Source organism: Hyla sarda, chromosome 5 (genome assembly GCF_029499605.1).
Source record: "Hyla sarda isolate aHylSar1 chromosome 5, aHylSar1.hap1, whole genome shotgun sequence".
Classification (NCBI taxonomy): domain Eukaryota; kingdom Metazoa; phylum Chordata; class Amphibia; order Anura; family Hylidae; genus Hyla; species Hyla sarda.
The window spans coordinates 91238030-91254417 of record NC_079193.1 but is presented as its reverse complement, the minus strand read 5'-3'; the positions used below and the strand labels follow the sequence as shown (position 1 = coordinate 91254417).

The following is a 16388-nucleotide window of genomic DNA, read 5'->3' as shown; positions in this document are numbered from 1 at the left end:
GTTATCATTTCAACATATGATGGCCTCTCAGAGCCCATCGTATGTTGAAGGCAGCATCGACATACGATGCTGCTGTGTGTCGGGTCCATCGTACAAACAGCTATCTGAGAGCGCTGACTGCTTCAGCAACTGACAGATAGTTGTTTAGTGTGCCCCGTGTGCCCCGTTCTGCCTCCTGTTACTCACATGCTGTCCTGCTAACTCACGCAGGCTTCCACTGTGAGCTCCGTGTAAGCCCCGCCCCCCCAGTGCAGCCATAGCCAATAGCCTGCAGCATCTTGCTGCAGGCATCCAATGAGCTGCTGGCTGTCCTCACCTTCCTTTCCTATAGAGCTGTAGTCGGCAGGATCGTAATGGAGGACATTCTGTCCCCCCTGAAGGTATTTAAAGAACTGTACAGTACTGTATGCGATGTCACACATCACATACAATACATATACACACAATACACCCCATACATCAATGTTTCCCTATCAGTGTGCCTCCAGCTGTTGCAAAACTATAACTCCCAGCATGCCCAGACAGTCAATGGCTGTACATGCATGCTGGGAGTTGTAGTTGTGCAACAGCTGGAGGCACCCTGGTTTGTTAAACACTCCCCATACACTCCACATACAATGGTCATCCCAGAACCAATTGGCAGTTTCCCATAGAGATATGTATTCAACATACAATGGTTCCGAGGCCCCAGAACCAATTACCATTTTTACATAGACATATGTACTCGACATATGATGGTTTCAACATATGATGGTTCTCCTGGAACCAATTAATATCATATGTTGAGGGACCACTGTATTTTCATTTATTTTCTTTTAATGCATTAAATTTGAAACATTTTTACAACATGAAGAATAAAATATTATTTTAATGAGTGGCCATTTAAGGAAACCGCACGGTGAGTGGCGTAAAGATATGCCAAAGACCAGAATTGTTGTTTTTTTGGTCACTTCATATACCAGAAAAATATTATTAAAAATTTATCAAAAAGCCTTGTAAAAGCAAAAATGGTACCGTTCAGAGCTGCAGATCACAGCACAAAAAACGAGGAACAATAAGTGTTGTAGGGGGTCAGAAGAATTTTAAACATGCTTATTTTCTAACAAAAACTTGTAATTTTTGAAAAATTGTAAAATAAAAAAAGGCCAATATTATTTGGGTATCATTGTAATTGTATGGACCTACAGAATTAAAGGTATTTTAATGAAGATTACACTTTGGAAACAAACACCCCTCAAAAGTGCAAAATGGCTGGGTTTCTTTTCAATTTTTTACCGTGGATTTTGTGGTGCAATAAATTAATTATAAAGCACAACTGGAAGCGCAAAAAACAGGCCCTTATATTTTCCATCTATATTATATATAGATGGAAAATGTATAGTGTTATGAATGGAAAAAAAATTTGGTTCTTCATTCAATTTTCAAAAACAAACAAATTTTGCAACTTTTGGGGTTAAGTTTTTACACAGTACACTTTATGGTAGAAATTATAATCTGTACAATCATGATACTCTTATATACACAGGTTTTGTATTATACTAGGGCAGCACGATATGGGGAAAATGTGTGATTGCGATTAGGAGACGAAATATTGGGATATCGATATGCGCTATAATAAATAAATGGTGAAATCCCGCCATTTCATGTCCAATCGCCTCCCTTTTACAACTATCCACACATTTTATGCACACCGCCCATTTCACATCTCCATTTAATTTCTATCTCCCCTCATGGTCACATCTTCTCCCATCACATCTCACACCCCCCCGCCCTCCCCCCCCCGTCATATTTCACTGAATTTTAGTATTTAAATTTGTTTTTACCTGCTCTGGCCGCCCCCGCCTGCAGCAGCACACGGGAGCCAGCCCGAGCAGATAATCGCAAGTTTTCCTGTGGGGCCGTATCGCTATATCACAAAAAGCAAAAATCGCGATTCGACTGCTTTTGTGATATATCGTGCTATTGTACTATAAAAAAAAAGTAAAACTTTTTATTTTTAACAAAATAAGTATGCTTAAATTTATCCTATTCTTATCCATATAACTTTTTTTCTTTTTGGGGATGGGTGAAGGTTACTTTTTTTTGTTGTGATTTGTAGGATTGGTTTAGATTGGACTTTTTGATCTTTTTTATTTCAATTTCTGATGTTTAACGTGAATGAGTCAGGTAAGGCAACCGGGTTATAACTAGTGATCGCTTCGAGTATCAGGACTGAGACATAATGCGATCTAATCTTTTAACGTGTCTGGAGGACATTCGCCCTACAAGCACTCCCTGACTTACCGTATATACTCGAGTATAAGCCGAGTTTTTTAGCACGATTTTTCGTGCTGAAAACCCCCTACTCGGCTTATACTCAAGTGAACTCTCCGCCCTCAGTGGTCTTCAACCTGCGGACCTCCAGATGTTTCAAAACTACAACTCCCAGCAAGCCCGGGAAGCCATCGGCTGTCCGGGCTTGCTGGGAGTTGTAGTTTTGAAACCTCTGGAGGTCCGCAGGTTTAAGACCACTGTGGCCTTTGACATCATCCAGCCCCCCATCTCACACCCTTTAGTTCTGTACTCACCTCCGCTCGGTGGGATGTTAGGGTGCGCTGGTCCGATGCTGCAGGACTGTCCGGTTGGGAGGTCGCCCGGTGGCATAGTGGTTCCGGGCTGCCATCTTCACCGGGGGGTTCATTACTAACGTCCCTCTGCGACGTCGTCAAGGCAACGCCTCTATTCCGGGCCCGAAGCGCGGAGAAGAGGCCCCCCGGGGAAGATGGCAGCCCAGAACCACTATCCCACCGGACAGTCCTGCAGCATCGGACCAGCGCACCCTAACGTCCCGCCGAGTGGAGGGGAGTACAAAACTAAAGGGGGGAGGGGGCTGGATGATGTCGAAGGCCGCAGTGGCCTTCAACCTGCGGACCTCCAGAGGTTTCAAAACAGTAGTTTTGAAACATCTAGAGGTCCGCAGGTCGAAGGCCACTGTATCAGACATTGACAAGCGCTGATGATGAAGGTGGGGGGGTGGCTGATGACATGTGGTGATGATGAAGGGGGAGTGTGGGATGATGATAAGGGGATGATGAAGGGGGGGGGGTGGGATGATAAGGGGATGATGAAGGGGGGGTGGGATGATAAGGGGATGATGAAGGGGGGGGGGGGATGATAAGGGGATGATGAAGGGGGGGGATGATAAGGGGATGATGAAGGGGGGGGATGATAAGGGGATGATGAAGGGGGGGGGGGGGGTGGGGTGATAAGGGGATGATGAAGGGGGGGGGGTGGGGTGATAAGGGGATGATGAAGGGGGGGGTGGGGTGATAAGGGGATGATGAAGGGGGGGGTGGGGTGATGGGGGGGTGGGGTGATAAGGGGATGATGAAGGGGGGGTGGGGTGATAAGGGGATGATGAAGGGGGGGTGGGGTGATAAGGGGATGATGAAGGGGGGGTGGGGTGATAAGGGGATGATGAAGGGGGGGTGGGATGATGACAAGGGGACGATGAAGGGGGGGTGTGGGGTGATGAAGGGGGGGTGTGGGGTGATGACAAGGGGATGATGAAGGGGGGGTGGAATGATGACAAGGGGATGATGAAGGGGGGGTGTGGGATGATGACAAGGGGATGATCAGGGGGGGGTGTGGGATGATGACAAGGGGATGATGAAGGGGGGGGGGTGTGGGATGATGAAGGGGGGGATGACGACAAGGGGATGATGAAGGGGGGGGTGTGGGATGACGACAAGGGGATGATGAAGGGGGGGGTGTGGGATGATAAGGGGATGATGAAGGGGGGGGGGGGGTTGGGATAAGGGGATGATGAAGGGGGGGTGGGATAAGGGGATGATGAAGGGGGGGTGGGATAAGGGGATGATGAAGGGGGGGTGGGATGATAAGGAGATGATGAAGGGGGGGTGATAAGGGGATGATGAAGGGGGGGTGGGATGATGACAAGGGGATGATGAAGGGGGGGTGGGATGATAAGGAGATGATGAAGGGGGGGGGTGATAAGGGGATGATGAAGGGGGGTGGGATGATGACAAGGGGATGATGAAGGAAGGGGTGAGATGATGACAAGGGGATGATGAAGGGGGGGTGGGATGATGACAGGGGGATGATGAAGGGGGGGTGGGATGATGACAGGGGGATGATGAAGGGGGGGGGTGGGATGATGACGGGGATGATGAAGTGGGGGGGTGGGATGATGACGGGGATGATGAAGTGGGGGGTGGGATGATGACAAGGGGATGATGAAGGGGGGAATGTGGGATGATGACAAGGGGATGATGAAGGGGGGGGATGTGGGATGATGACAAGGGGATGATGAAGGGGGGATGTGGGATGATGACAAGGGGATGATGAAGGGGGGGAGGGGGTGATGACAAGGGGATGATGAAGGGGGGGAGGGGGTGATGGCAAGGGGATGATGAAGGGGGAGGGGGTGATGGCAAGGGGATGATGAAGGGGGGAGGGGGTGATGAAGGGGGGGTGTGTGGGATGATGACAAGGGGATGATGAAGGGGGGGTGGGATGATGACAAGGGGATGATGAAGGGGGGTGTGTGGGATGATGACAAGGGGATGATGAAGGGGGGTGGGATGATGACAAGGGGATGATGAAGGGGGGGTGTGGGATGATGACAAGGGGATGATGACGGGGGGTGTGGGATGATGACAGGCGGTGATGACGGGGGTCTGAATGATGACGGGGGGGGGGGATGATGTATTTCCCACCCTAGGCTTATACTCGAGTCAATAATGTTTCCTGGGGTTTTGGGGTGAAATTAGGGGCCTCATCTTATAGTCGGGTCGGCTTATACTCGAGTATATACGGTACTTCAAAGAATCCGCAGTGTCAATTACGCTGCGGGTGCTTTGTGTGTGATCCTACCCTTAATGTGACAGTAATGCTTTAAAGGGAACCAATCATCAGATTTTACCCTATATAATGCTTGGCAAAGCGTTATATAGGGTAAAATCTTTATTTTCACCATTCCCGGGGGATGCTCCTGCCCCCAGGGATGGTGAAGATATGAAGTTATAAACTAGTCACCGCCGCCGCCGTAAGTAGTCACCTGGGCGGGGAGCTCTACTCCCCTACTCCCGTTCTTTGGCCGGGAGCGACGTCCCTTCCGCTTGATTGACGTGCCGCGTCATCACTCTGCTCCGTCTGTTCAGTGAGCGGAACGATGACGCGGCCCATCAATCAAGCGGAGGGGGCGTCGCTGCGGGCCGAAGAACGGGAGTAGGTGAGAAGAGCTCCCCGCCAAGGTGACTACTTGCGGCGGTGACTAGTTTATAACTTCCTATCTTCACCATCCCTGGGGGCATGAGCATCCCCCGGGCATGGTGAGGACAACAATTTTACCCTGGCCTGCCCCTTCCTGTATTCTATCAAACTGAGATCAAAACTAGTGGCATGTCAACCTTTTATTGTTCGGGGTCCGAGTGTTAAGAACCTGACTGTTGATAAAGAGCTGGTCAAGACAAGACCCCTATGCACGGTGACAATAGTCTTCATAGAAAGCGCTCCCCCATATCGTGCAGCATAGGAGGCTACATCACAGAGGAAGGGGCTCTTCCTATGAATATTGAAGACAGATGTCACCGGGGAGGTTGTTTTGGAAACCCCTTGTGCACACAGTTCCTGATTGACATATAAAGAAAAAGAATATTGGCAGAACAAAAGCATGGATTGGGAAGTATCATTTTCATCAGTATCCCCTGCACTACAAGCCTATTATACCAGGAGGCTAGTACTGGTGATACTGATGATAGATTCCCTTTACAGAGTGATTTTTGGTAAATTAAGTAATTTGCAAACATGTTAGTAATCGCATATCAAATGCAGGGTAGTTGTTTGAAATGACTGTGAACACTTAAAGTGAAACCGAAGTGTTTTCATATATTGTTCTCCATATTCGAATTGATTTAAATTTTAATTTATGTTTAACTTGTCCTGCAGAAATATGGCCTCCTATTGCTACGTCAACCAAAAATGTGTGTTCTGTTAAGCAGGATGCAAAGTGGATGTTTGGGGCTTAGATGGCTTTGCCTCATTCTTGACATGTGCTTTATCCTACTGTTGGCTTTCTGTTAACTTGATGTGTTTTATTTTTGGTAGGTATGGTTTTGTCTCTTTTTATGACGATGTTGATGTACAGAAGATAGTAGATGTAAGTATACTGGTGTGATGGGGAGGTTTGCCATGATTACGTATTACATTTCCCTGTCAAATAACAATAATTTTTTTAGTTGGAATTATTCAACAAAAACACCCATATCTAGATATTTTGGGTACATTCTTTATTCAGAAAATTATATTGGAAAAACATTATTCAGAGCTGTGCACAATTTTTATCACTTGCATCAATCTGTCTGCTGTGAGGCTCACTAGGGATGTCCCGATACTGGTATCTGGACCAATACTGGACATTTGCACGAGTACTTGTGCAAATGTCCCTGATACTTAATCCTATACCTGCCGGTGGGAGCCCTGCCGGCAGGTATCACAGAGGTGCCGTAAGCAGCCAGCAGTCTCCGCTCCCGAGCTATGCAGTGCGCTCAGTAGCTGAGCCCTCATCATAGCCGGGACCCGCATTAACCCTTTAGACGCCGTGATCAAAGTTGATTGCGGCGTGTAAAAGTCCTGAGATGCACTGCCGGTTAGCTCAGGGATGCTGATTGTGATCACTGTGGTGTAATCGCAGTGTCCCGATCAGCTGTGAGGATAGCCGGAGGTCCTTACCGTGCTCCGTGCGTCCGATCGTCGCTCCTTCACTGCTGCCAGCCATGGCAGGCATTAGTAAAGGAGTGCCGATAACACTGACCACTGCTATGCTATGGCAGAGCATTGATCAGTGTATGCAATCTACAGATTGCATGTAATAGTCCCCTATGGGACTAAAAAAGTGAGAAAAATATTTACAAAATTGTAAAAAAAAAAAATAATGTGAATTAACCCCTTCCCAATAAAATTTTTTAATCTCCCCTAGATAAAGTGAAAAGTTTATATATCCCTTTCTCTTATAAAAACTAAAAAAAACACACCCCTTTTTCCCCATTAAGGTACGTTCACACGGTTGTATCCACAGCGTATTTTACGCTGTGGATCTGCCACTGAAGGACTGCTACATGCTGCCATTAGATGTGCCTGCTCAGAGCGGCAATACGCCGCTACGAGCAGACACACTGAAGCGATGTGCTAATCGCTACGCATGCGTGGTGTACTCGCACACATCACGGCCGCTTCCCCTGCTCCATGAGCTAGACAGTTGTTTGACTGGCCTTTACAGTATGAAATACAGAAATTTTTCTAATTAAAGCAATTGCAAAACCGATTGGTTTTGCATGCTTTACAACATTTATCTGACAGTGCCCATTTAAGGAAAATAAACCCTGTCACATTACATGAGTATCGGTAATTGGTATTGGCGAGTACTTAAGAAAAAGTATCGGTACTCATACTCTGTCTTAAAAAAAAAATTGTATGGGGACATCCCTAATATCCACACAAGGAACAGTTGTATAGGGAAGCCACTATAGACCAAAGACCAACAAACAACAACAAGGAGAGAGGGGAGAAGAGAGACAGGTCCACAGAAAGTAAAGGAGCCACTAGGGTACTCAGGTGTCGATTGAAAAGACAGCCAATTAAACCATGTTTTAGTATAGCGGTCATTTTCTGCAGGGGTAAAAGCAATCAGTTCCTCCGTATGCAATCAGTTCCTCCCTATTCCGCGAGCCATTTTCCAGTGGTAGGGGGAACAGATGATCTCCATTAGACATGAGCGAAATTACAGTAAATTCGATTAGTCACGAACTGCTCGGCAGTTGATGACTTATCCTACGTAAATTAGTTCAGCCTTCAGGTGCTCCGGTGGGCTGGAAAAGGTGGATACAGTCCTAGAAAAGAGTCTCCTAGGACTGTATCCACCTTTTCCAGCCCACCGGAGCACCTGAAAGCTGAACTAATTTATGCAGGAAAAGTCATCAACTGCCGAGCCGAGAAGTTTGTGACGAATCGAATTTACTGTAAGTTCGCTCATCTCTAATCTCCATTTACGAGGGATGATTGAGCTCGCAGCCTGCAAAAAATAACGCAAAAGAGACTACCTATAGGAAGTGGAGGAAATATCAAACATAAACAGCAGAGCCGCCTCGGGGGAGTCCGGAACAGTTGCACCAGTGACCCTGTGGACGGTCGTGCAAACCATAGTCCAGAATGGACGCAGAGAGGGACATTCCCACCAAATGTGCAACATCATGCCTACAGAAAGGCCGCATCCCCAGCAGGCCTCCGAGACAGAAAGATACCAACTGTGCAACGGTTCCGGAGTGCGGTACCAGCGAGAGAGGATCTTATAATTTTTCTTGTGTCCTGTTAGCTATGACAGACTTATGGGAAATGCGAAAACATTTCTGCCATTGTGCCGGAGTAAACGGATTATGAAGTAGGGATTGTCCGATTATCTGTTTGGCCGATATTATCATCCGATATTCACGATTTTCTAAATTATCGGTATCGGCAATTACCTTGCGATAATGCGGGCGCTTTAAATCAATGAACTTCGGCAGCTTTTGCGGGGCCAGAGACTGCCACCGCCACCTGCTTCTTTCCCCCTGCCGGTCCTGGGTCCAACCACTGCCGCTTGCCTCCCCCTGCCTATCCTCTGGCCAGAGACCGCCGCCACTGCCCCATTGCCTTTCCCATCCCCGGTTTTATAATTACCTGTTCCTGGGGTCTGTGCTACTTCTGGCTCCTGTGGCGTCCTGCGCTGTTGCTGTGCGCTGCGCAATGACGAGTGACGTCCTCAACATGACGTCACAGTCAGTGGCCCGGCGCACAGTGACAGCTCAGGACGTTGCCAGAGTCAGAAGTAGGGCGGACCCCGGGAACAGGTAACTATAAAACCGGGGATGGGGGAGGCAATGGGGCAGCGGTGGCGGTCTCTGGCCAGAGGATGGGCAGGGGGAGGCAAGCGGCGGTGATTGGACTCAGGACTGGCAAGGGGAGAGAAGCGGGTGGCGGCGACGGTCTTTGGCCCCCGCAAAAGCCGCCGCAGGGCAGCGGCGGTGGTTGAACTCAGGACCCCAGGACAGGCAGGGGGAGAGAAGCAGGTGGCGGAATATCAGTATAAGTTATCGGCTATCGGCCTGAAAGTTCGCAGGTTATTGGTATCGGCTCTAAAAAAAATCAATATCGGTCGATCCCTAGTATGAAGCTCTGCTTCCCAGGCATTGCAGAACGAGGGTAGAGCAGAAGTGTAGAGTGAAAGTAGTAACATTGCAAAAAAAAGTGTAAAAAAAAAAAAAGAAAAAGTTAATAAAGATTATTTAACCCCCTTCTCTAATAAAGGTTTGAATCACACCCTTTTCCCATAAAAAAAAAAAAGTTATTAAAAATAAACATGTGGTATCTCCTACAATGTCCGAACTTTAACCCCTTAAGGACCGGGGTTTTTTCCGTTTTTGCATTTTCGTTTTTTGCTCCTTGCCTTTAAAAAATCATAACTCTTTCAATTTTGCACCTAAAAATCCATATGATTGCTTATTTTTTGCGCCACAAATTCTATTTTGTAATGACATCAGTCATTTTGCCCAAAAATCTACGGTGAAACGGAAAAAAAAATCATTGTGCGACAAAATTGAAAAAAAACCCCGCTGTTTTGTAACTTTTGGGGGCTTCCGTTTCTACGTAGTACATTTTTCGGTAAAAATGACACCTTATCTTCTTTATTCTGTAGGTCCCTACGATTAAAATGATACCCTACATATATAGGTTTGATTTTGTACTTCTGGAAAAAAATCATAACTACATGCAGGAAAATTAATACGTGTAAAATTGTCATCTTCTGACCCCTATAACTTTTTTATTTTTCCGTGTGTTGGGCGGTATGAGGGTTCATTTTTTGCGCCGTGATCTGAAGTTTTTAACGGTACCATTTTTGCATTGATAGGACTATATCACTATATGCGGTGATACCACATATGTTTATTTTTATTTACACAGTGTTTTTTTTTTATGGTAAAAGGGGGGTGATTCAAACTTTTAATAGGGGAGGGGTTAAATGATATTCATTCACTTTATTTTTTTCACCGTGATCGGCACTGCGCGCTATTAGCGGCGGGTCCCGGCTTCACTATGACGCCGGGCCCGCCGTGATATGATGCGGGGTTACCGTGTAACCCCGCGTTATATCAGGGGAGCAGGACCAAGGACGTACCAGTACGTCCTTGGTCCTTAAGGGGTTAAAAAATATATTGTTAATTAACCTCTTGGGGACGCAGGGCGTATGCATACGCCCTGCATCCCCAATCCTTAAGGACTCAGGGCTTACCTGTACGCCCTGAACGTTTCCGGTCCCCACCGTTCACCGGGTGGGGACCGGACCCGGATGCCTGCTGAAATCATTCAGCAGGCATCCCAGCACATCGCCAAGGGGGGTCCTGAGGTCCCCCCATATCGGCGCAAATCGTCTGTCAAATTCAGACAGACGATTTGCTACTATTCCGGTTCCCGCCGTTTACCGGGCGGGGATCGAAGCCTGATGCTTGCTGAAATCATTCAGCAGGCATCTCGGCACTTCGCCGAGGAAAGTCCTGAGCAGCCTTTCCGGGTCATCTGGGTGTGACCCCGGATAAGGATGGTGATTGGTGGTGTACCACCAATCACCATCCGTGCTGTACTGGGAGGAGGCAGTGTTGCACTCCAATCACAGTGTATGAGGAGAGCAGGAGCACGATGCTCCGCTCTGATCAGCACCATTTTGTTTCTGGTGCTGATCAGAGCAGAGCTCCGTCCCTGTGTGTGTCCCCTCAGAGAGAAAAAGTCCCCCCTGGCATTGTTCTGTGCCTCCCTGGCACAGCAGCATTAGGGAAAGCTTTAGATTAGGAAGGGGAAGAATTTAGGAGTAAAAAAAATTTTTTTTTTTTTCAGTGCACAATACTGTAGGTGTCCCAGGGTCCGCAGCACCTTTAGCTGCGTGACTGGGGCCCTACAGGGTCACTGCAGTCTGCGCCAATTTTTATTTTGGGCGCAGACCTTTTTTTTTTTTTTTCTTTTCTTGCTAAACGTGTGGTCGGGCCATCTTAGCCATAAAAGAGCGGTCCGCCACCATTAGCTAAAGCCCATAGTACTGATCAGCGTTTTTTTTGTGTGGTGCAGGCGTTTTTTTGGGTTATTAGCGGCTTTTTTTAATTTTATTTTTTGCACCAATAGGCGGTCTGTGCCACCAGTAGCAGGCCTGTGCTGTGTGGATGGACCGTACCTCTGTGTGCAGCCTGCCCCACCGCTGTCAGTGACTTTTTTTACTGATCAGCGTTTTTTTAGGGGGGTTCAGGCGGATGCATTTATTCGGCGTTAAGCATTTTATTTTATTTTTTTCGGGTATTTTGAGTGGGGGGTCTGTACGTGCCGCCAGCCACTGTTCTGGACTGAGTGGCCGGAACCCCCACTGACTTCTGCGCTCCCTGCCGCCACTAAGCGCTAATCAGTGCGCACACCACTGATTAGGCAAACGCTTTTTTTTTGGGGGCGCTAGAAGTCTTTTTTTTTTTTTCCCCTTTTTAGTTTATATTTTTTCTGTTAGGGTTTTTTTCTGTTGGGTTTAGTTAGGTTAGGGCAAAAAGTAGCACACACACCAATAAAGTTTCCCCCCCACACACATTTATACACTTCACCCCCCATTAGAGTAGGGAAATGGCCCGCAGGGCGTTTTCAGCAAAGGAGGCATATGCCATACTTGCCTCCAACACTGAAAGCGCCTCAGAGGACGAGGAAGACCCCACCTTACTTATTTCCTCGTCCTCCTCATCATCTAGTTCTGATGATGAGCCACCAAGGCGGCGGAGACGCTGCCAAGCGGGTCTGCAAACCTCCTCTGCTCTTGACCCTGTGCCCCATGCTGGTATGAGTCCCCCAGCCAAGTTCACTGGTGCTCCGTACCGGCGAACTTGACTGGACTCAGCCAGCGGACCACGAGCCCGTGATTCCTGAGTTTGTTTGGGTTCACTGAAATGGACTATTTCAGTTTTTTTTTCAGTGACGACTTTGTCAATCTGATGGTTTAGCAGACGAATCTGTACGCCCAACAGTTCGTCGCCGCAAACCCGGGCTCCTTTTTAGCTAGGCCCAATAGCTGGTTCTCAGTCGATGCAGCCAAAATGAGGACCTTTTGGGGCCTCATGTTGCATATGGGCCTAGTTAAAAAGCCAAAGGTCAGGCAATACTGGAGTGGGGAAGTCCTCTACCAGACCCCGCTCTACAGTATGGCCATGACCCATCCCCGGTTCGAGGCCATTCGGAAATGTTTGCATTATGCTGATAAAGCGGCATGCTAGATAGAGGTTACCACCTTTACGTGGATAACTTTTATACTGGTATCCCTCTCTTCACATCCCTCGCCGCCAGATCCACGGTCGCTTGTGGGACAGTCCGGAAGATTCAAAGAGGCCTTCTGCCCCATCCCCTGCACGCTCCTATCCCCCGGGGTGACTCCCATGCCTTTTCCCATGAGAACCTGTTGTTGGTCCGGTATAAGGACAAGAGGGATGTCCTTATGCTCACCACTATTCATGGGAACGGCAGCACCCCTGTCCCTGTGCTAGGTACCGCGGGACCGGTCCTCAAGCCTGATTGTATTCTTGACTACAATCGGTATATGGGGGGAGTTGATCTTTCTGATCAAGTCCTCAAACCATATAATGCCATGCGGAAAACACGGGCAAGGTACAAAAAAGTTGCGGTCTACATGGTACAGGTTGCCATGTACAACGCTTTTGTACTGTACAAGTACGCTGGCAACACAGGGACATTTCTGGAATTCCAAGAGATAGTTCTAAAGGACCTCATCTATGGTGACCACCAAAGAGCGGGTCAGAGCACCTCTGGAACTTCAGTTCCCCGGATCGTCCCCGGCCAACACTTTCCAGGTGAGGTCCCCCACACTGCAAAGAAGGGACGATCCCAGAAAAAATGCAGTGTGTGTCGCAAGAGGGGGATTTGTAAGGACACCACCACTTAATGCGACACTTGCCCCGATCATCCGGGCCTTTGCATTAAGGATTGCTTCAGGGAGTATAACACTTCCATTGAGCACTAAATTTTTATCCTTTTCCCTGATTTTAATTCCCCAGAGTTAGACTCCAATGTACCAGTCCAGAGTACATGGTCTTCAAAATGGGAGCTGTAAATCACTGTCTGTCAGTGTTTCCACAGCAGGGAGCCTACAGCTGTTGTAAAACTACAACTCCCAGCATGCCCGGACAGCCAAAGGCTGTCCGGGCATGCTTGGAGTTGTAGTTTTACCACAGCTGGGGGTGCCCTGCTTGGGAAACACTGGTCTATGTAAAGGACAGGAACTTCTTCGGGGTCCTGTACAGTGCACATAATGCCCTAAAAAAGTAACATGGAGCCGTCCTCACCTGGTGTCCAAAGGAGCAGCTAACCCTGGTACAGGTAAAGTGTACATAACATGTAATACCTCCCTGTACTGTAGGAGGCGCTACCAGACAGGAATTCAGTGCATGCACTTCAGTAATACAGGTGTTTTACCAGTGAAATGTCCATTCTGATTGGTCGGTTCTTCCATCCATTGACACGTTTCACAGATCTGGACTGTCAGTACATTGTATGTTGAGTCTGGTTTCAAGTTACAATGGTCCAGAAAAGACCATTGTATGTTGAAACTATTGTATGTTGAGGCCATTGTAAGTTGAGGGATCACTGTATTTCCTCAGATATCAACAAGTTTTTTTTATGATGGGATGACATTAACACTTAAGGATGTAGTTATACAATAATACACCGGTGTTTTAAAAGTGTGCAAATATATTGGTTATCAGGTTATAAACATAAATGAGTAGTAAACACAATGATATATGCAAATGAATATAAATTAAATATATTAGTAAACATTACAAGCTTATTAATTGACTACATACAGTAGAACAATACATGTGAGTAGTAAGGAACTTGTTACAATGAAACAAAAGCTACTAGGTTAGGACTATCATATAAGAAAAAGGTTACATATCACTGTGAACAGAGGAAACTTTGATATTAACCCCTTAAGGACTCAGCCCATTTTGGCCTTAAGGACTCAGACAATTTAATTTTTACGTTTTCACTTTTTCCTCCTCGCCTTCTAAAAATCATTACTCTTTTATATTTTCATCCACAGACTAGTATGAGGGCTTGTTTTTTGCGCGACCAGTTGTGCTTTGTAGTGACATCACTCATTATATCATAAAATGTATGGCGCAACCAAAAAACACTATTTTTTTGGGGAAATTAAAACGAAAAACGCAATTTTGCTAATTTTGGAAGGTTTTGTTTTCACGCCGTACAATTTATGGTAAAAATGACATGTGTTCTTTATTCTGAGGGTCAATACGATTAAAATGATACCCATTATTACATACTTTTATATTATTGTTGCGCTTAAAAAAAATCACCGTACGGAATCATTAACATTTTATTTTAATAGGTCGGACATTTACGCACTCGGCGATACCAAATATGTCTATAAAAAAATTTTTTACGCTTTTTGGGGGTAAAATTGGGGGAGGGGATTTTTCACTTTTTTTTAATTTAACTTTTACACTTTTTTACATTTTTTTTTTTTTTACACTTGAATAGTCCCCATAGGGGACTATTCATAGCATACCATGATTGCTAATACTGATCTGTTCTATGTATAGGACATAGAACAGATCAGTGTTTTCGGTGATCTTCTGCTCTGGTCTGCTCGATCTCAGACCAGAGCAGGAGACGCCGGGAGCCGGACGGAGGAAGGAGAGGGGACCTCCGTGCGGTGTTATGAATGATCGGATCCCCGCAGCAGCGCTGCGGGCGATCCGATCATTCATTCAAATCGCGCACTGCCGCAGATGCCGGGATCTGTATTGATCCCGGCACCTGAGGGGTTAATGGCGGACACCCGCGAGATCGCGGGCGTCGGCCATTGCCGGCGGGTCCATGGCTGCGATCAGCAGCCGGGATCAGCCGCGCATGACACGGGCATCGCTCCGATGCCCGCGGTTATGCACAGGACGTAAATGTACGTCCTGGTGCGTTAAGTACCACCTCACCAGGACGTACATTTACGTCCTGCGTCCTTAAGGGGTTAAAGGAGTACTCCGGAATGCACTTTTTTTCTTTTATCCCGTCCGGGCTGCAAAATAAAAGAAAACACACTTTCTCTTACCTGCCAGTGAGCCCCCGGAGCTCCGGTACAGGTGTTCGGTCCCCGGGCTGTATTCTTCTTACTTCCTGTTAGCCCGGCACGTCACACGGAGCTTCAGCCCATCACCGTCCGAGGCGGGACATCGCTGCGTGGGTACCTCTATATCCCTTGGTGATGGCGATCTGCTCCGGCGGAATTTCCAAGATCGTTCTCCTTTGTATGGTAGGGCCCCGTCCGGTAGTGTCTCGACCAAACTGCATCCACGCTGTAAGTTGCTCGGTGTAGTGAGCAGTGAATAGTGACGTCACAGCGCAGCCTCTGGCATGCTAAGTTAGAGTTATTCAACAATTGATATTTTTTATGCAAGCACTTTCTTACTATAAGCACTTTACCAACAAGGTAGGTTGACACATTAACTGTTGGCATCCCTTGGCAACTTACCCCATTGTGCTCTATTTTTACACAGCGCGCACCCTTATTTATAATATGTATAAGCAATTATTTAATGCTTTGATAGAGTCTTGATTCTTCTGCAGGTAGAATGAAGTCTCACAATATCCTAAAACTATAATCTCAATATGGAGATAATTATTAAATCGCCAGTCTAAATGGTATAATTCCATCCACATTATCCCAATTAGTCTTAATTAAATGGAATACCATTTTTGTGTCTCTTACCAAGTCTATGTAAGAACATCTCTTCTGGTCCTAGGAAAATTGAACGGTCCATATCATCGCCAATTGGTCTGGTACCGTGTGATCAGTCAGGCTTGCTAGGAACTCACATGGCTTTTCCACCTTGTTGAACTTCTTTCATTTGTGTCTTTGTGTTCTCTCCAGAGTCCCTAACATCTGGTTTACCAGACTTTTTAATTAGACACACACTCCTAAATTGGAATTCTCCAATGAATGTAGGATGGGCGTGTACATATGGTAATGACTATGACATCTCTATAATACCCAGAATGCATTGAGCATATCACCCATAATGTCTTTGCTGTCTGTGTAATGTCAACTACTCATACGCTAGGGGGTGCTATTGCATAAGCAATTAACATCATTACCATTAAGGGTTAACTGTCAATAACTGGTCTCAAACCCACATTTCACACTTAACGTATGGAGCACTGTATTAGAAGTTCAGTGATTATTTTTTGACATACATAAGTTATCAAAACATGGTTTCTCCAGACAGTCACCAACTAGACATTTTCAA

At 46.7% G+C, this 16388-nt stretch overlaps 1 protein-coding gene across 1 annotated transcript in view; it reads left to right on the top strand.

Annotated features, from left to right (window-relative positions):
• DAZL (deleted in azoospermia like) overlaps nt 1–16388 on the top strand; it is a 92638-nt gene that overhangs the window by 41045 nt on the left and 35205 nt on the right. The window contains exon 4 of the mRNA XM_056519925.1: nt 6109–6160. Coding sequence (XP_056375900.1) covers nt 6109–6160 — 52 coding nt within the window. The remainder of the gene's footprint in view (nt 1–6108; nt 6161–16388) is intronic.